Below are 15,382 nucleotides of genomic sequence, written 5' to 3'. Positions count from 1 at the left end.
TAAAATGTTTCTAAATAAAGTTTTATTTATATACACACACACTTAATACATGCTCGTGCTCTCTCTCTCACACACACACGCCCATTCCTTTTAGGTCCAACTGTCTTACCAATCTTTACTATATCTGTTTGATGAATGAATAAAGGACTTGGTCTGCATCAGCTTTCACAGTCACTAAATTCACCCAAAATGTTAAAAAGAAAGAATTAAATCCATGTAACGTATTTATACGGAAGGTATATTATGAAAAACCAAAATTTCCATCATTGTAATATGCTCCTTTGTTATGAGAAATCAAAATACCAGATGTTCTAATGATATAAAAATGTTAATTTCCACAGGTAGAAGGAATTGTTACAGCAGAGTATGAACTGGAATATCTACTACTTGAAGGACATTGCTTTGATATGACCACTGGACAACCTCCTCGGGGATTACAGTTAACTCTAGGCATGAAGAATAATTCTGTTATGTTTGACACCACTGTGATGGCCAATCTGGTTGGTATTGACTAAGGAAAAAGTTGTGGGTTTTGTTTTGTTTTTATGTTCATTCTCCTTCATGAAATTTCTTCAAGATACCCATTCTTTGAGTATTCTTTTCTAATGAGCAAAATCTGGACTGCTAAAAGTAGTTAGTATACTTCAGAGTTTTATGCTTCGATGTATATACTGAATAATATAGAGATGATGTCTATAAAGGGTGACACGCAGATCTTGCTCTCTCAGCTCATTTTCTGCTATCTTTGGACTTGGAATACTGAGGTCTCACCAGAATTAGTGTTTGTTGTTATATTTGTATTTAGGGGAAGCACAATTAGTAATTTCATGTTTGCATCTTGTTAAATACATTGTTTTGAAGTAAAATTTTCAAAAGTGCCTAAATCCCATTTTCAAAAGGACCTAAGCACTTAAGAGCCTAAGTCTCCTAGGAATCATATTTTGTCTTCTATAACCATACCAGACTTAGGCTCCTAAGTGTTTAGGTAATTTTTTTAATGGGACTTAGGCACTTTTGAAAATTTTGCCCTTTGTTCTTTAACGCTCTCATGGACAGTATGAGCCAGTGAGCATGACAACATGCTCTTACGATGTTCTTCTGAGAAATGCCCCAGAAGCAGCTCAGTTGCACAGTGACTGTTAAGAGGTGAGTCCTGGTGAGAAAGTATGTGCAGTGAAATAAGTATAGATGAAGAGCTTTTGAAAAATGTAACCCCAGGCCAGCAGAGTACAGAAAGACCAAGATATGACTGGTGTACTGAATAATGCTAGTAGGAACACTAGTTGCACAATTACTGCTATTATGTCTGTGCCTGTAGTCTAAGTTCTCAGTCCACATTAACGTAATGATGGCGTAGCATTTGAACTTTCTCAGAACAAGTGCAGAGCCACATAGTGGCATTATTGTGCACTGTTAACCACAATTTTGTGTATTTTTTTTTTTTAGTATAGACAAGGCTTATGAGTATCTGTAGGACAGATTTCTGTAAGAGAGAAAACTAGGTTGCTTACTTACTAGTAATTGTAGTTCTCTGAGTATATTGTCTTCTGACATCCAAACTCTTCTACCCTCTCTTTTTGTCTTTGGAGTGCTGGTTCTGAACAGAATTTAAAGAATGGGACCAGCATTTATCCTTTTATATATGCAGTCCTCTACAAGGTTCTCCATTGTGAACTGTTTTTTACAGTTTTGTGTTTATTTGACTTGATACTCAATCCCAGTAATGTGAATCTGTGAAAGTGATACATTCAAAGAATTCCAGTTAATGGTTAAGTAACCTGGATAGTCTTTTACGTTTCCTTAACTATTAGAAGTCTAAGGTTTAGTGGCAGCCAGCAGTGTGTCAATATTAAAATATTCTCAGACAGTGCTAGTTATTGTTTTCCTTTCTACCAAAGAGGGCTTTTGGGTGTGTGGAACCTAACTCTTTTTTAATATTTAGAAAAAAAAGTGAAGCACTTAAACATTAATTTTCTTTTTTTTTGATTGGCATGGTATGATTCACTGAAATATTTGGGACTAGATTTATATAGTAGGATTACCACCATTCAAAGTGGTTTAGGTGGATGGGCATGAGGGATCTTATGTACTTTTTACCCAAATGAAAGAAATGGAAAAAAAAATTTAAAAATCCACTACTTTAAAAGGCAGGTTTCAGAGTAACAGCCGTGTTAGTCTGTATCTGCAAAAAGAAAAGGAGTACTTGTGGCACCTTAGAGACTAACCAATTTATTTGATCATAAGCTTTTGTGAGCTACAGCTCACTTCATCGGATGCATACTGTGGAAAGTACAGAAGATCTTTTTAAAATCTTTAAGATCTTTTTAAAGATCTACTTTAAAAATTCATGTTTTGAGGTTTTGTCTGAAATGGAGGGAATTTCTTCAGAGTATTAAATATTCTGAACACTAAAGATGAAAACAGAATTATAAATGGATTTCTATATGTTGTGCCTCACCAGCATGCTATGTAATTGAGCAAAGCACATGTAGTCAGTTGAGTGGATTCTTAGCTCATTTTTGAGCCTTTCTTGTAGAATCTCATAACAGTGAGTCATGGTGACCACTGTTTTAGCCACTGCTAATAGAATTTTTGAATATATAAAGCTGTTTTATGTTATATCACTAATTTAATAAATAAAATACATCAAGTATTATGTAAATGTGTACGGGGAAACAAGCAGTAAATAATATTTGTTGTAAAGCACAAATAAACAAAAACATCTTCACATTTTTAAATTGTAAAGAAGCATAAGGGTGGGGGCGGGGGCTTTTTACTATCCACTTCATCCTCTGAATCTGCTTTGCATAACTGAGTTCTTTTCAGTTCTGGCATGTAGTTATTGTAGCATAGAGAGCGTCCCATGTTCCTCAGAGAGCTAAGTTCATTTTATATTAGCCATGTCTGCTTTACAGGGAAAGAAAAAATCTCCATTGCTTGACGAGAAATGCCAGTCAGCCACCTTCAGTTCACATTCAACCAATGACAAGTGTGCTATGGTACTTCAGCAAATGCTGCGTTCATTCTCAGTCTGCATAATTGAATCATCTTAAGTAACCCTTTCTCATGCCCCTTCAGTTTCAGAGGCCTGCCTCGTCTGGGTTTCAGATACTGTTAGGCATATATCATTATTCCTTCTTGGGAGTCTTGAGCTGAATAGGAAATTTGTTTCTACCTGTAAATTGAATTTCTCCAAAGAGATTACCCAGTCCGGAACCTCAAGTTTGTGAGTAGCTGGAGTTTTAGATTCACAGTTTCTTGAGAGGCTTCAGAGTGGTAGCCATGTTAGTCTGTATCAGCAAAAACAACGAAGAGTCCTTGTGGCACTTTAGAGACTAACAAATTTATTTGGGCATAAGCTTTCGTGAGCTAAAACTCACTTCATCAGATGCATGGAGTGGAAAATACACAGCACGTGAAAAGATGGGAGTTGCCTTATCAAGTGGGGGGTCAGTACTAATGAGCCAATTCAGTTAAGGTGGAAGTGGCCTATTCTCAACAGTTGACAAGAAGGGGTGAATACCAAGGGAGGGAAAATTACTTTTGTAGTGCTAATGAGGCCAATGCAATCCAGGTAGCCCATTTCAAACAGTTGACAAGAAGGTGTCAGTATCAGCAGAGGGAAATTAGTTTTTGTAGTGACCCATCCATGAAGTATCTGATGAAGAGGGTTTTTAGTTGTTTTTAGTTTCTTGAGTAGCAGCTCTGACTGTCTTAACTGGAGAGCAAGAAGCAAGTCTGATTGAGAAGAGGTAGACTGGAGCCAAAAATCCTGTTCAGTAATTGGTTCATTGGCTTGTGATATCAGAGGAATAGGGAACAGCCCATTATTTTACATAGAGATTCTTTCTATACAAACACAAGGTTGCTCATAAATGTAGTTGGTACCAGAGCACCTTAGGCCAAAAATCGATGATTGACTTCATAGTCATCTCATTGGACCTAAGGCCATATGTTCTGGACACTCAGGTGAAGAGAGGGGCAGAGCTGGCAGCTGATCACCACTTGGTGGTGAGTCGGATCCAACACATGGGACACCAGCCAGATAGACACAGGAGGCCCAAATGATCAGTGCAAGTCACCTGGGAACATCTAGTGAAGGACTTCAATTCCCACCTCCAGAAGAACTTCTCCTGCATTCTGGGTGAGGTCTTGGACACTGAGTCTGAGTAGACCATTATTCAGGGCCTCAATTGTTGAGGCAACCACAAAAAGCTGTGGCCTGAAGGCAGTTGGTGCCTGTCATAGTGGCAACCCTAGGTCCTGCTGGTGGACTCCAGTGGTGAGGGAAGCTGCCAAGTCGAAGGAGGCCTTCTGAGCAATGCTTACGAACTGGACTCCTGATACAGCTGACGAAGTACCAACTGGTAAGAGGGCTGTGGTTGTGACGGTCATTGAAGCAAAAGCCCAGGCTTGGGAGGAGTTTGGAGATACCACGGAGAATGACTACTGGACAGCCTCAAAGATGTTCTGGCAAACCATTCGTCGCCTTAGGAAGGATCAGTGGGATGTTCCCAGGCTATACTCAGCATGGGTGATGAAATGCTGACATTGACTGAGGAGATTGTCAAGAGGTGGAAGGAGCACTTTGAGGAAATCCTCAGTCCGATGGACATGCCCCCCTTCTGGTGCCAGAAACCTCCAATGAGATTGGATCTATTTCTGATGCTGAAGTTGATACAGCGGTAGAGTGCCTTCGTCGTGATAAAGCAGCAGGTGTGGATGAGATTCACCCAGACATGTTGAAAGCACTGGATAACGTTGGGGTGTTGTAGTCAGCACACCTCTTCAGTGTTGTGTGGAAGGTGGGTGCAGTTCCTCTGGACTGACAAACTGGGGTGGTCGTCCCAATCTTTAAGAAAGAAGACCAGAAGGTGTGTTCCAACTATAGGGGGATCACACTCCTCAGCCTCCCCGGCAAAGCCTATACTAGGGTGCTGGAAAGAAGGTTATGCACGTTAGTAGAACCTCAGATTCAGGAGAAACAATGTGGATTCCCTCCCGGCCGTGGAACAAGGGATCAGCTCTTTGCTCGCTCACAGATACTCAAGGTGTTGTGGGAATTTGCTAATCCATTTTACCTTTATTTTGTGGACCTGGAGAAGGAATATGACTGCATTCCCCGAGATGTCTTATGGGAAGTGCTGTGGGAGTATGAGGTGCCACTTCTGCATGCTATCCGGTCCCTCTATTCTTGGAGTGAGAGTTGCATTCATATTCTTGGCATTAAGTTGAGTTCGTTCAAGGTGGGCATTCGACTCTGCCAAGGGTGGGTCTTGTCCCCACTCCTGTTTGTGATTTTCATGGACAGGATATCAAGGCGCAGCTGAGCTGTGGAGTGCATCCGGTATGGGGCTCGGAGGTGGCTTTTCAGCTGTTTGTAGATGATGATGTCCTTGCTTCTTCAGACTGCGATCTCTAACGCTCCCTTGTATGTTTTGCTGCTGAGTGTGAAGTGGCTGGGATGAGAACCAGAACCTCCAAATCAGAGGTCATGGTCCTTTCCTGGAAGAAAGTGGACTGCTCTCTCCAGGTGAGGGGGGAGCAGCTGCCCTTAGTGTTTAAGTACCTACTTGTCTTGTTCATGAGTGACGGCAAGTGGGAGCATGAGATCAACTGGCGGATTGGTGTGTCGGTGATGTGGGGGTTATACTGATCCATGGTGGTGAAGCAGGAGCTGAGCTTTTGGACAAAACTCTCCATTCACAAGTCGCTCTACATCCCCATCCACACCTATGGTCACAAACCTTGGGTAATGACCGAAAGGACAAGATCGTGGGGATAAGTGGCGGAAATGAGGTTTCTCTGCAGGGTGGCTGGGCATACTCTCCAAGATAGGGTGAGGAGCTTGGCTATTCAGGAGGGCCTCGGAGTAGAGCCACTACTCCTCCTGATCAAGAAGAGCCAGTTAAGGTGGTGGTTCGGGCACCTGATAAGGATGCCCCCGGGAGGCTTCCGTTGGAACTCTACTGGACACATCCCATGGGGCAGAGGCCCTGAGGCTGACCAAGGACACACTGGAGGTATTACATATCCTGGCTGGCCTGGGAATGTCAGGGAATCCCCCAGGAGCACCTGGAACCTCCTGTTGCGGAGGAAAAGGAGGTTTGGTCCTCCCTACTCTCCATGCTGCAGCCACAACCCTCACCAGGAAAAGTGGCATAAAGGAGAAAGAAGAAGAAAATTCTTTATATAAATTCCATATTCAGGCAGGAACAACTCTCTTTATCACTAAGAGCTTGTGGATGTGAACATAAAGGGGAGAGGGCACTTGATTGCATTACCGTAATACTGATTTCGGGGCTCGAATTGCAGCTGAGAGTGTGTAGTAAGTAGCTTTGATGACAGACAGTGCTGAATGCTGGAGAATCTGTTTACATGTGAAGGTGGTTGTTTCCAAAGTTTTGATAAAACCAGACTGTGTTACTATTTCTCTTTGCTTACAGGGGTATTTTCAGTTGAAAGCAAATCCTGGTGCGTGGACATTGAGATTACGCAAAGGAAGATCGGAAGACATCTACCAAATATTTGTGTAAGTAGTAACCTAATTTTTGAGCAAACACAGTTGTAACTTACAATTACAAAAATATTTTGTAAAAGAGTGTCACAGCGTTCGCAAAAATATGGAATTTACAGAAGGAAAACAAACAAAAACAATATGCAAATAGGAATAAAAAGCTAGCAATGATGATAATACTGATTAGCAAATGCAGTGGGGGGGAAAAAAGGCTTGGATGGGTAAAATTTAAAAGGTTGAGTATCAGTGAGTCTCTCTTCATGGAAATGGTTTTCCTAAAAATTAGCAATCTACCTAAAGGTTCTACTGCTTAGCCACATAGAGTGGGGAGGATGAGGTAACATTTTGCAAAGACTTAAAATCCTCATTAGGCTGATCCTGAATTGTATTAGTTAATTGGGAACTAGTAGAGATAAAATAGGGACTGAGGATAATGGAGCCAGCCCACATTCTTGTATTCATGGTAACATTTCAGTCTCATTACACTACATCTCTATTTATGTTAAGCAACTTGGATAATATCTTTTCCACAAATGCTACAAGTCCTAGTTTTCTCTTCCTGGCTGGCATGTATGTTGAAACATGTATGTTGCAATATCGTGTTCGTTTTTTTAGTAGAGCTGCTTCTATCTCCAGTTTTTAATCAGGGCTGTGTTCTGAGCAGTGATAGACAGTGAGGGATGAAGATAGACTTTGTACCTTCATTTCAGACTGATTTGGTGTTTTGTTCTCTTCATTAATTTTTTTTGTATCATCCATTCTAACATCTCATTCAGGGGAGTCACTGAAGCTTATAAAAAGAAAAGGAGTACTAGTGGCACCTTAGAGACTAACCAATTTATTTGAGCATAAGCTTTCGTGAGCTACAGCTCACTTCATCGGATGCATTCAGTGGAAAATACAGTGAGGAGATTTATATACACATAGAACATGAAACAATGGGTGTTATCATACACATGTAAGGAGAGTGATCACTTAAGATGAGCTGTTACCAGCAGGGAGAGCCGGGGGGAGGGGGTGGAGAGAGAAAACCTTTTGCAGTGATAATCAAGGTGGGCCATTTCCAGCAGTTAACCGGAACGTCCGAGGAGCAATGGGGGGTGGGGGAAATAAACATGGGGAAATAGTTTTACTTTGTGTAATGACACGTCCACTCCCAGTCTCTATTCAAGCCTAAGTTAATTGTATCCAGTTTGCAAATTAATTCCAATTCAGCAGTATCTCGTTGGAGTCTGTTTTTGAAGTCGTTTTGTTCTAATATTGCGACCTTTAGGTCTGAAATCAAGTGACCAGAGAGACTGAAGTGTTCTCCAACTGGTTTATGAATGTTATAATTCTTGACATCTGATTTGTGTCCATTTATTCTTTTACGTAGAGACTGTCCAGTTTGACCAATGTACATGGCAGAGGGGCATTGCTGGCACATGGTGGTATATATCACATTGGTAGATGTGCAGGTGAACAAGCCTCTGATAGTGTGGCTGATGTGATTAGGCCCTATGATGGTGTCTCCTGAATAGATATGTGGATGCAGTTGGCAACGGGCTTTGTTGCAAGGATAGGTTCCTGGGTTAGTGGTTCTGTTGTGTGGTTGCTGGTGAGTATTTGCTTCAGGTTGGGGGGCTGTCTGTAGGCAAGGACTGGCTTGTCTCCCAAAATTTGTGAGTGATGGGTCGTCCTTCAGGATAGGTTGTAGATCCTTGCTGATGCGTTGGAGAGGTTTTAGTTGGGGGCTGAAGGTGATGGCTAGTGGCGTTCTGTTTTTATCTTTGTTGGGCCTGTCCTGTAGTAGGTGACTTCTGGGTACTCTTCTGGCTCTGTCAATTTGTTTCTTCACTTCAGCAGGTGGGTTTTGTGGTTGTAAGAATGCTTGATAGAGATCTTGTAGGTGTTTATCTCTGTCTGAGGGGTTGGAGAAAATGCGGTTGTATTGTAGAGCTTGGCTGTAGACAATGGATCGTGTGGTGTGGTCAGGGTGAAAGCTGGAGGCATGTAGGTAGGAATAGCGGTCAGTAGGTTTCCGGTATAGGGTGGTGTTTATGTGACCATCGCTTATTAGCACCATAGTGTCCAGGAAGTGGATCTCTTGTGTGGACTGGTCCAGGCTGAGATTGATGTTGGGATGGAAATTGTTGAAATCCTGGTGGAATTCCTCAAGGGCTTCTTTTCCATGGGTCCAGATGATGAAGATGTCATCAATGTAGCACAAGTAGAGTAGGGGCATTAGGGGATGAGAGCTGAGGAAGCATTGTTCTAAGTCAGCCATAAAAATGTTGGCATACTGTGGGGCCATGCGGGTATCCATAGCAGTGCCGCTGATTTGAAGGTATACATTGTACCTAAATGTGAAATAGTTATGGGTGAGGACAAAGTCACAAAGTTCAGCCACCAGGTTTGCCGTGACATTATCAGGGATACTGTTCCTGATGGCTTGTAGTCCATCTTTGTGTGGAATGTTGGTGTAGAGGGCTTCTACATCCATAGTGGCCAGGATGGTGTTTTCAGGAAGAGCACGAGTTATTCTGATTGTTCCAACATGACCCAGACAGACATGGTTTCCTTACTTACAGCTAGGTGTGTTCTTCCTGATTACTGTCCACACCATTCTTGATCTCCTCTCTCAGTAGAGCAGGAAGATCCTTCACCCCAATCTCATAATCCTTCAACTCAAAGCATGGCTGCTTGATGGTTCATGGACATACAAATGGCCTTTTCACAGCAAGTAAAAAGGGTGTTACCACACTGCAGGAAACAGTCTACGTGCTGCACTTATTTACAGAAATGAGTAAGATTTGCCTGCTAGTGTGATCTCAAACACATTGCATCGACCACCTCATAGAATCATAGAATATCAGGGCTGGAAGGGACCTCAGGAGGTCATCTAGTCCAACCCCCTGCTCAAAGCAGGACCAATCCCCAATTTTTGCCCCAGATCCCTAAATGGCCCCCTCAAGGACTGAACTCACAACCCTGGGTTTAGCAGGCCAATGCTCAAACCACTGAGCTATCCCTTTGCTGCCAGAGATACTGGACTACATTCCAGAACTACAGACCTCAGGTTATCACTGAGCTCCATTAGAGTTCATGTGGCAGCCATCACAGCCTTCCATCTCCAATAAAGATTTACTCCATATTTGCCCATCCAACAACTGTGAGATTCCTCGAACGCCCGGGTAACCCTTTTCGGCCAGTGAAATGCCCTACTCTGGTTTGGGACCTCAGTTTGATTCTTACATGCCTTACAAGACCACTGTTTGAACCTATGGCTGCCTGCTCACTTCTCTATTTATTAATGAAAACAGCATTTTTGGTTGCCATCTCATTGGCTCAATAAGTGGTAGAAATAGTTTCTCTTATGCCATATCCCACAATTACAGTATTTTTCAGAGACAAGGTTACATTATGTCCACACCCTGAGTTTTTTGCCAAAAATAGTTTCTCATTTCCATATTAATCAGCCCATTCACCTCCCCATTTTTCAACCTAAACCTCACTGGGATAAGCATGTTCAACATGCTTGATATCAGGGGAGCTCTGGTCTTCTAACTAGATGGGACTAAACCTTTCAGGAAGTCTTCCAGCTTGTTTTGATCACAGATAGAACAAAGGGAGCTGCAATCTCTAAACAGAGGCTTTCTAGGTAGATAACTGACTATTAGTAACTGCTACCATTATCATAATCTCAAAGCATCTACTAACATACGAGAATAGTCTGCACGATTTATTTCCACCTGCGCAGTCTTTCTTAAAAACGTTTCTATCACTGAAATATGTAAAGCCGCAACTTGGGCTTCTAAGCATACTTTCGCTGAACGCTGTGCAATAATCTGTGACTCTGCTTCCAATACTGTGTTCAGCTCAGCTGGTACTTTCTTCCATACTGGACTAGACTCCAAAGCCCCCTCCTCTTTAAAGGGAAACTGCTCAGTAGTCACACATAAGAACACTACTCAAAGAAGAAATCATAGAATATCAGGGTTGGAAGGGACCTCAGGAGGTCATCTAGTCCAACCCCCTGCTCAAAGCAGGACCAATCCCCAAATTTTTGCCCCAATCCCTAAATGGCCCCCTCAAGGATTGAACTCACAACCCTGGGTTTAGCAGCCCAAGGCTCAAACCACTGAGCTATTTCCTGCCCCGGTATTGCCTGAAACCTGTATTACATAAACAGGGATATTTATTGAGGTTTAAAGGAATTTCCAGTTTTATTAAGTACTAGAATTAAATATATGATGAAAAATATTAGAAAAAATTATATTGTTATATGAGTATCACTGCTTCTTATTAAGGTTACTCAACACTTCCCTGTAATGGGGCACACAAGAAATGGTTACTCACCTTGTGCAGTAACTGCAGTTCTTCAAGATAGGTGTACCTATGAGTGCTCCACTACCCCCCCCTTCTCCTCTCTGCTTCAGAGTTCACTGTCATGGGGCTTTGTGGTAGAGAAGGAACTGAGGACGGTTAGTCTGTACAGTTCTATATAGTAACTGCATGGAGCACGAGGTGGAGTAACATGCATGTGCGGGCCAAATGAATGTCACTATGAAAAATCTCTTATCAAAGGTGCACGGGGCTCAAGTGCACCGATAATGGAGCACCCACAGGGGGACACATCTTGAAGAACTGCCATTTCTACACAGGGTGAGTAACCATTTCTTGTGTGCCCCATTACAGGGAAGTGTTGAGCAACCTTAACAAGAAGCAGTGATACTAATATAACAATATAATTGTTTTTAATATTTTTAACCATATATTTAATTCTAGTACTTAATAAAACTGGAAATTCCTTTAAACCTCAATAAATATCCCCGTTTATGTAGTACAGGGTGTTTGTTTTAAATCCTCATGTGACTGAAGAATATTCAAGTAGTATAGCTTTTAGGTTTTTCTTTAGTAGTCAAGGGAATAAAAATTCAACATTCAGGTATTCAGTTTGGCAAGATATGTCATTTTACAGTCTTCTTTCCAAAGAAAGTGTTGGTATTTGAAAATGCAAAGTCTTACGTGGTCATGGGGACACTCTTGTGTTATGCAGTGATGAAGCACAATTATTGTGAAAGAACCTATCAGTCATTTTACTATAACTGTATGGAGACTCCTGTTAAGCGCTGTGAAGAAGAAAAATTGAGAAAGGTTCCGACATCAGAAAACTAGTGCAGGACATATAGTACACAGATATTTTTAGGTTGAGCAAATGTAAACAGTTATAAAATAAAAATAAAATTTAATATATGTAACATTTTAAGGAGTGTATACATTTGTATATCTGTTGTTGTTTTTTCTCATAGCCATGAAGGAGCAGATTCTTCAGTCCACCTGGAAGATGTTATTGTAGTATTAAACAACTTCAAGAGCAAAATCATCAAAGTCAAAGTATGTAAGCAGATAATTTTGTGTGTGCATTATTTCTTTAAACATATTAATAATGCTCAGGTGTCTTGGGTTATGTTTAACAGCAAGATGAAAGTCAGACTATACTATTCAGATTTTTGATAACTATATCCCCAGATGCATGGATTCATGCCATCAATTAATTTGTTGCATGTTTTTTGTATTGCCATAATATATAACATATCATGGTACATTTATGAAGGAGTAATTTTTTTTCAATTATAATTTTATTATAAATACAAAGTTCCAAGTTGTCCTTTACACAGAAAAATTCTGTGTAGGTGACTGGAAAGATTGAGTTTTCCCTCGTGGAATTTCCTATGAATTCTTTCATCTCTGAAGGTGCAAGACTGGTCTCCCTGGTGAAAGAAACAAGAAGGCTTAGCTCCCACAACCAACAGATTCCTTACAATCAACTGGAAACCAGAGCCACCTGCACCAGCTCTGCCGCACCTCCATCCCAATCCCCTTATCATTTCCAATATCTTTGCTCTGTTGGAGATGCTAGGATATTTTTCCATCTCTGATGCTGGCTCTTTTAATTTTACTCTGCATTCCCCACAGGCATGCCTTTCAACTGTCCATCATTTTGAAGGATATCACTCATTTTTGTCCCAGAATTACCTGCATTCCATAAAAATTTGGTGTCCCTTTACTTCTATAGTTGCAAATTACATCAGAAATAAAGAATAATGAAAGTGAGGTTATGTGAAGACAACAAGGAGTCCGGTGGCACCTTAAAGACTAACAGGTTTATTTGAGCATAAGCTTTTGTGGGTAAAAACCTCACTTCTTCAGATGCATGGAGTGACAGTTACAGATGCAGACATAAATATACTGACACATGAAGAGAAGGGAGTTACTTCACAAGTGGAGAACCAGTGTTGACAGGGCCAATTCGATCAGGGTGGAAGTAGTCCACTCCCAACAATAGATGAGGAGGTGTCAATTTCAGGAGAGGCAAAGCTGCTTCTGTAATGAGCCAGCCACTCCCAGTCCCTATTCAAGCCCAAATTAATGGTGTTAAATTTGCAAATGAACTTTAGTTTTGTTGTTTCTCTTTGAAGTCTGTTTCTGAAGTTTTTTGTTCAAGTATAGCTACTTTCAAATCTGTTATAGAATGTCCAGGAAGATTCAAGTGTTTTCCCACTGGCTTTTGTGTGTTACCATTCTTGAAGTCCGATTTGTGTCCATTTATTCTTTTACATAGGGACTGTCCGGTTTGGCCAATGTACATGGCAGAGGGGCATTGCTGGCACATGATGGCATATATAACATTAGTAGACGTGCAGGTGAATGAGCCTCTGATCGTGTGGTTGATGTGGTTGGGTCCTCTGATGGTGTCACTAGAGTAGATATGGGGACAGAGTAGTCAACAAGGTTTGCTACAGGGATTGGTTCCTGAGTTAGTGTTTCTGTGATGTGTAGTTGCTGGTGAGTATTTGCTTCAAGTTGGGGGGTTGTCTGTAAGTGAGGACTGGCCTGTCTCCCAAGGTCTGTGGGAGTGAGGGATCGTTTTCCAGGACAGGTTGTAGATCGCTGATAATGCGCTGGAAAGGTTTTAGCTGGGGGATGCACGTAATGGCCAGTGCTGTTCTGTTATTTTCCTCGTGCGGCCTGTCCTATAGTAGGTGATTTCTGGGTACCCGTCTCGCTCTGTCAATCTGTTTCCTCAATTCCCCAGATGAGTATTGTAGTTTTAAGAATGCTTGATAATGATCTTGTAGGTGCTTGTCTCTGTCTGAGGGATTGGAGCAAATTCAGTTGTATCTTAGGGCTTGGGTGTAGACAATGTATTGTGTGATCAGTCCTGGATGGAAGCTGGAGGCATGTAGATAAGTATAGCGGTCAGTAGGTTTCCAGTATAGGGTGGTGTTTATGTGACAATCACTTATTTGCGCTATAGTGTCCAGGAAGTGGATCTCTTGTGTGGCCCAGGCTGAGGTTGATGGTGGGGTGGAAATTGTTGAAATTCAGGTGGAATTCTTCAAGGGCCTCCTTCCCGTGGGTCCATATGATGAAGATGTCATCAATGTAGCGCAAGTAGAGGAGGGGCGCTAAGGGACAAGAGTTGAGGAAGCGTGGCTCTAAGTCAGCCATAAAGATGTTGGCATACTGTGAGGCCATGTGGGTACCCATAGCAGTGCCACTGACTTGAAGGTATAAGGTGTCCCCAAGTCTGAAATGGTTGTGTGTGAGGACAAAGTCACAAAGCTCAGCCACCAGGTGTGCCGTGGTCTTATCAGGGTTACTGTTCTTGGCAGCTTGTAGTCCATCCTCACGTGGAATATTGGTATAAAGAGCTTCTACATCTTTATGCCCCTCTGCCATGTACTCTGGCCAAACCGGACAGTCCCTACGTAAAAGAATAAATGGACACAAATCGGACTTCAAGAATAGTAACACACAAAAGCCAGTGGGAGAACACTTGAATCTTCCTGGACATTCTATAACAGATGTGAAAGTAGCTCTACTTGAACAAAAAACTTCAGAAACAGACTTCAAAGAGAAACAGCAGAACTAAAATTCATTTGCAAATTTAACACCATTAGTTTGGTCTTGAATCGAGACTGGGAGTGGCTGGCTCATTACAGAAGCAGCTTTGCCTCTCCTGAAATTGACACCTCATCATCTATTGTTGGGAGTGGACTACATCCACCCTGATGGAATTGACCCTGTCAACACTGGTTCTCCACTTGTGAGGTAACTCCTTTCTCTTCATGTGTCAGTATATTTATGTCTGCATCTGTAACTTTCACTCAAGGCATCTAAAGAAGTGAGGTTTTTACCCACGAAAGCTTATGCTCAAATAAATCTGTTAAGTCTTTAAGGTGCCACTGGACTCCTTGTTTTTGTGGATACAGACCAACACGGCTACCCCCTGTTATGTGAAGAGTTACCTATTGTAAAGGAGTAAGGAATCCCACAGTACTTCACGTTTCCAGCATTATTATTTTTTTAGTTTCTCATTTTGAGACTTCTTCATACAGTGTGTCCCAGTTTTGGACCTTCAGAGGCTGAGAAAGGTACAGAGCTACAGGGCAGAGGCAACAGGACATGTTTCCTCTGAGTCTCCTCCCCAGTCCCATGGATGTAAGTTTTCAGGATCTGAGGGAAATGGGATAAAATGCCATAGAGGCAGCTGACCCAACCCTGTACCGTGCAGATACAGAGAGATCCACATGTTCAGCCTCAGTACACAATCTGGGTCAAAATTAGGTAAATGATATGGTTGGAAAGTTAGTGTCCCCTTGATCTGTTGTAACCAAGTAATTTAAATAAGTAGAGTTGTATCAAATGTGGCAGATAGTATCTAATTTAAATTAGACTGCAGTCTTATCATAAATCAGATGTAGGCTATATCTTCAGAGACACTTGCTGTGAAGAAACTAAAAAAAACACAGGTTTTTACTGATTCAGTACTGACACAAAGCTAATAACATTAGCTTGACAATACCAAAAAAAAATCTA

At 41.6% G+C, this 15,382-nt stretch overlaps 1 protein-coding gene across 2 annotated transcripts in view; it reads left to right on the top strand.

Moving 5' to 3' along the window:
• The window catches only part of UGGT2 (UDP-glucose glycoprotein glucosyltransferase 2), a 301,267-nt gene that overhangs the window by 227,652 nt on the left and 58,233 nt on the right, over positions 1–15,382 (top strand). For both annotated transcript variants that reach the window (XM_073348024.2, XM_073348019.2), the window contains exons 28-30: positions 342–500; positions 6,447–6,532; positions 11,809–11,893. In XM_073348024.2, the coding sequence (XP_073204125.2) occupies positions 342–500; positions 6,447–6,532; positions 11,809–11,893 (330 nt within the window). The remainder of the gene's footprint in view (positions 1–341; positions 501–6,446; positions 6,533–11,808; positions 11,894–15,382) is intronic.

This window comes from Lepidochelys kempii, chromosome 1 (assembly GCF_965140285.1).
Source record: "Lepidochelys kempii isolate rLepKem1 chromosome 1, rLepKem1.hap1, whole genome shotgun sequence".
Lineage (NCBI taxonomy): Eukaryota > Metazoa > Chordata > Testudines > Cheloniidae > Lepidochelys > Lepidochelys kempii.
Note: the sequence above shows the minus strand (reverse complement) of the source record. Positions and strands in the feature narration are given on the sequence as shown.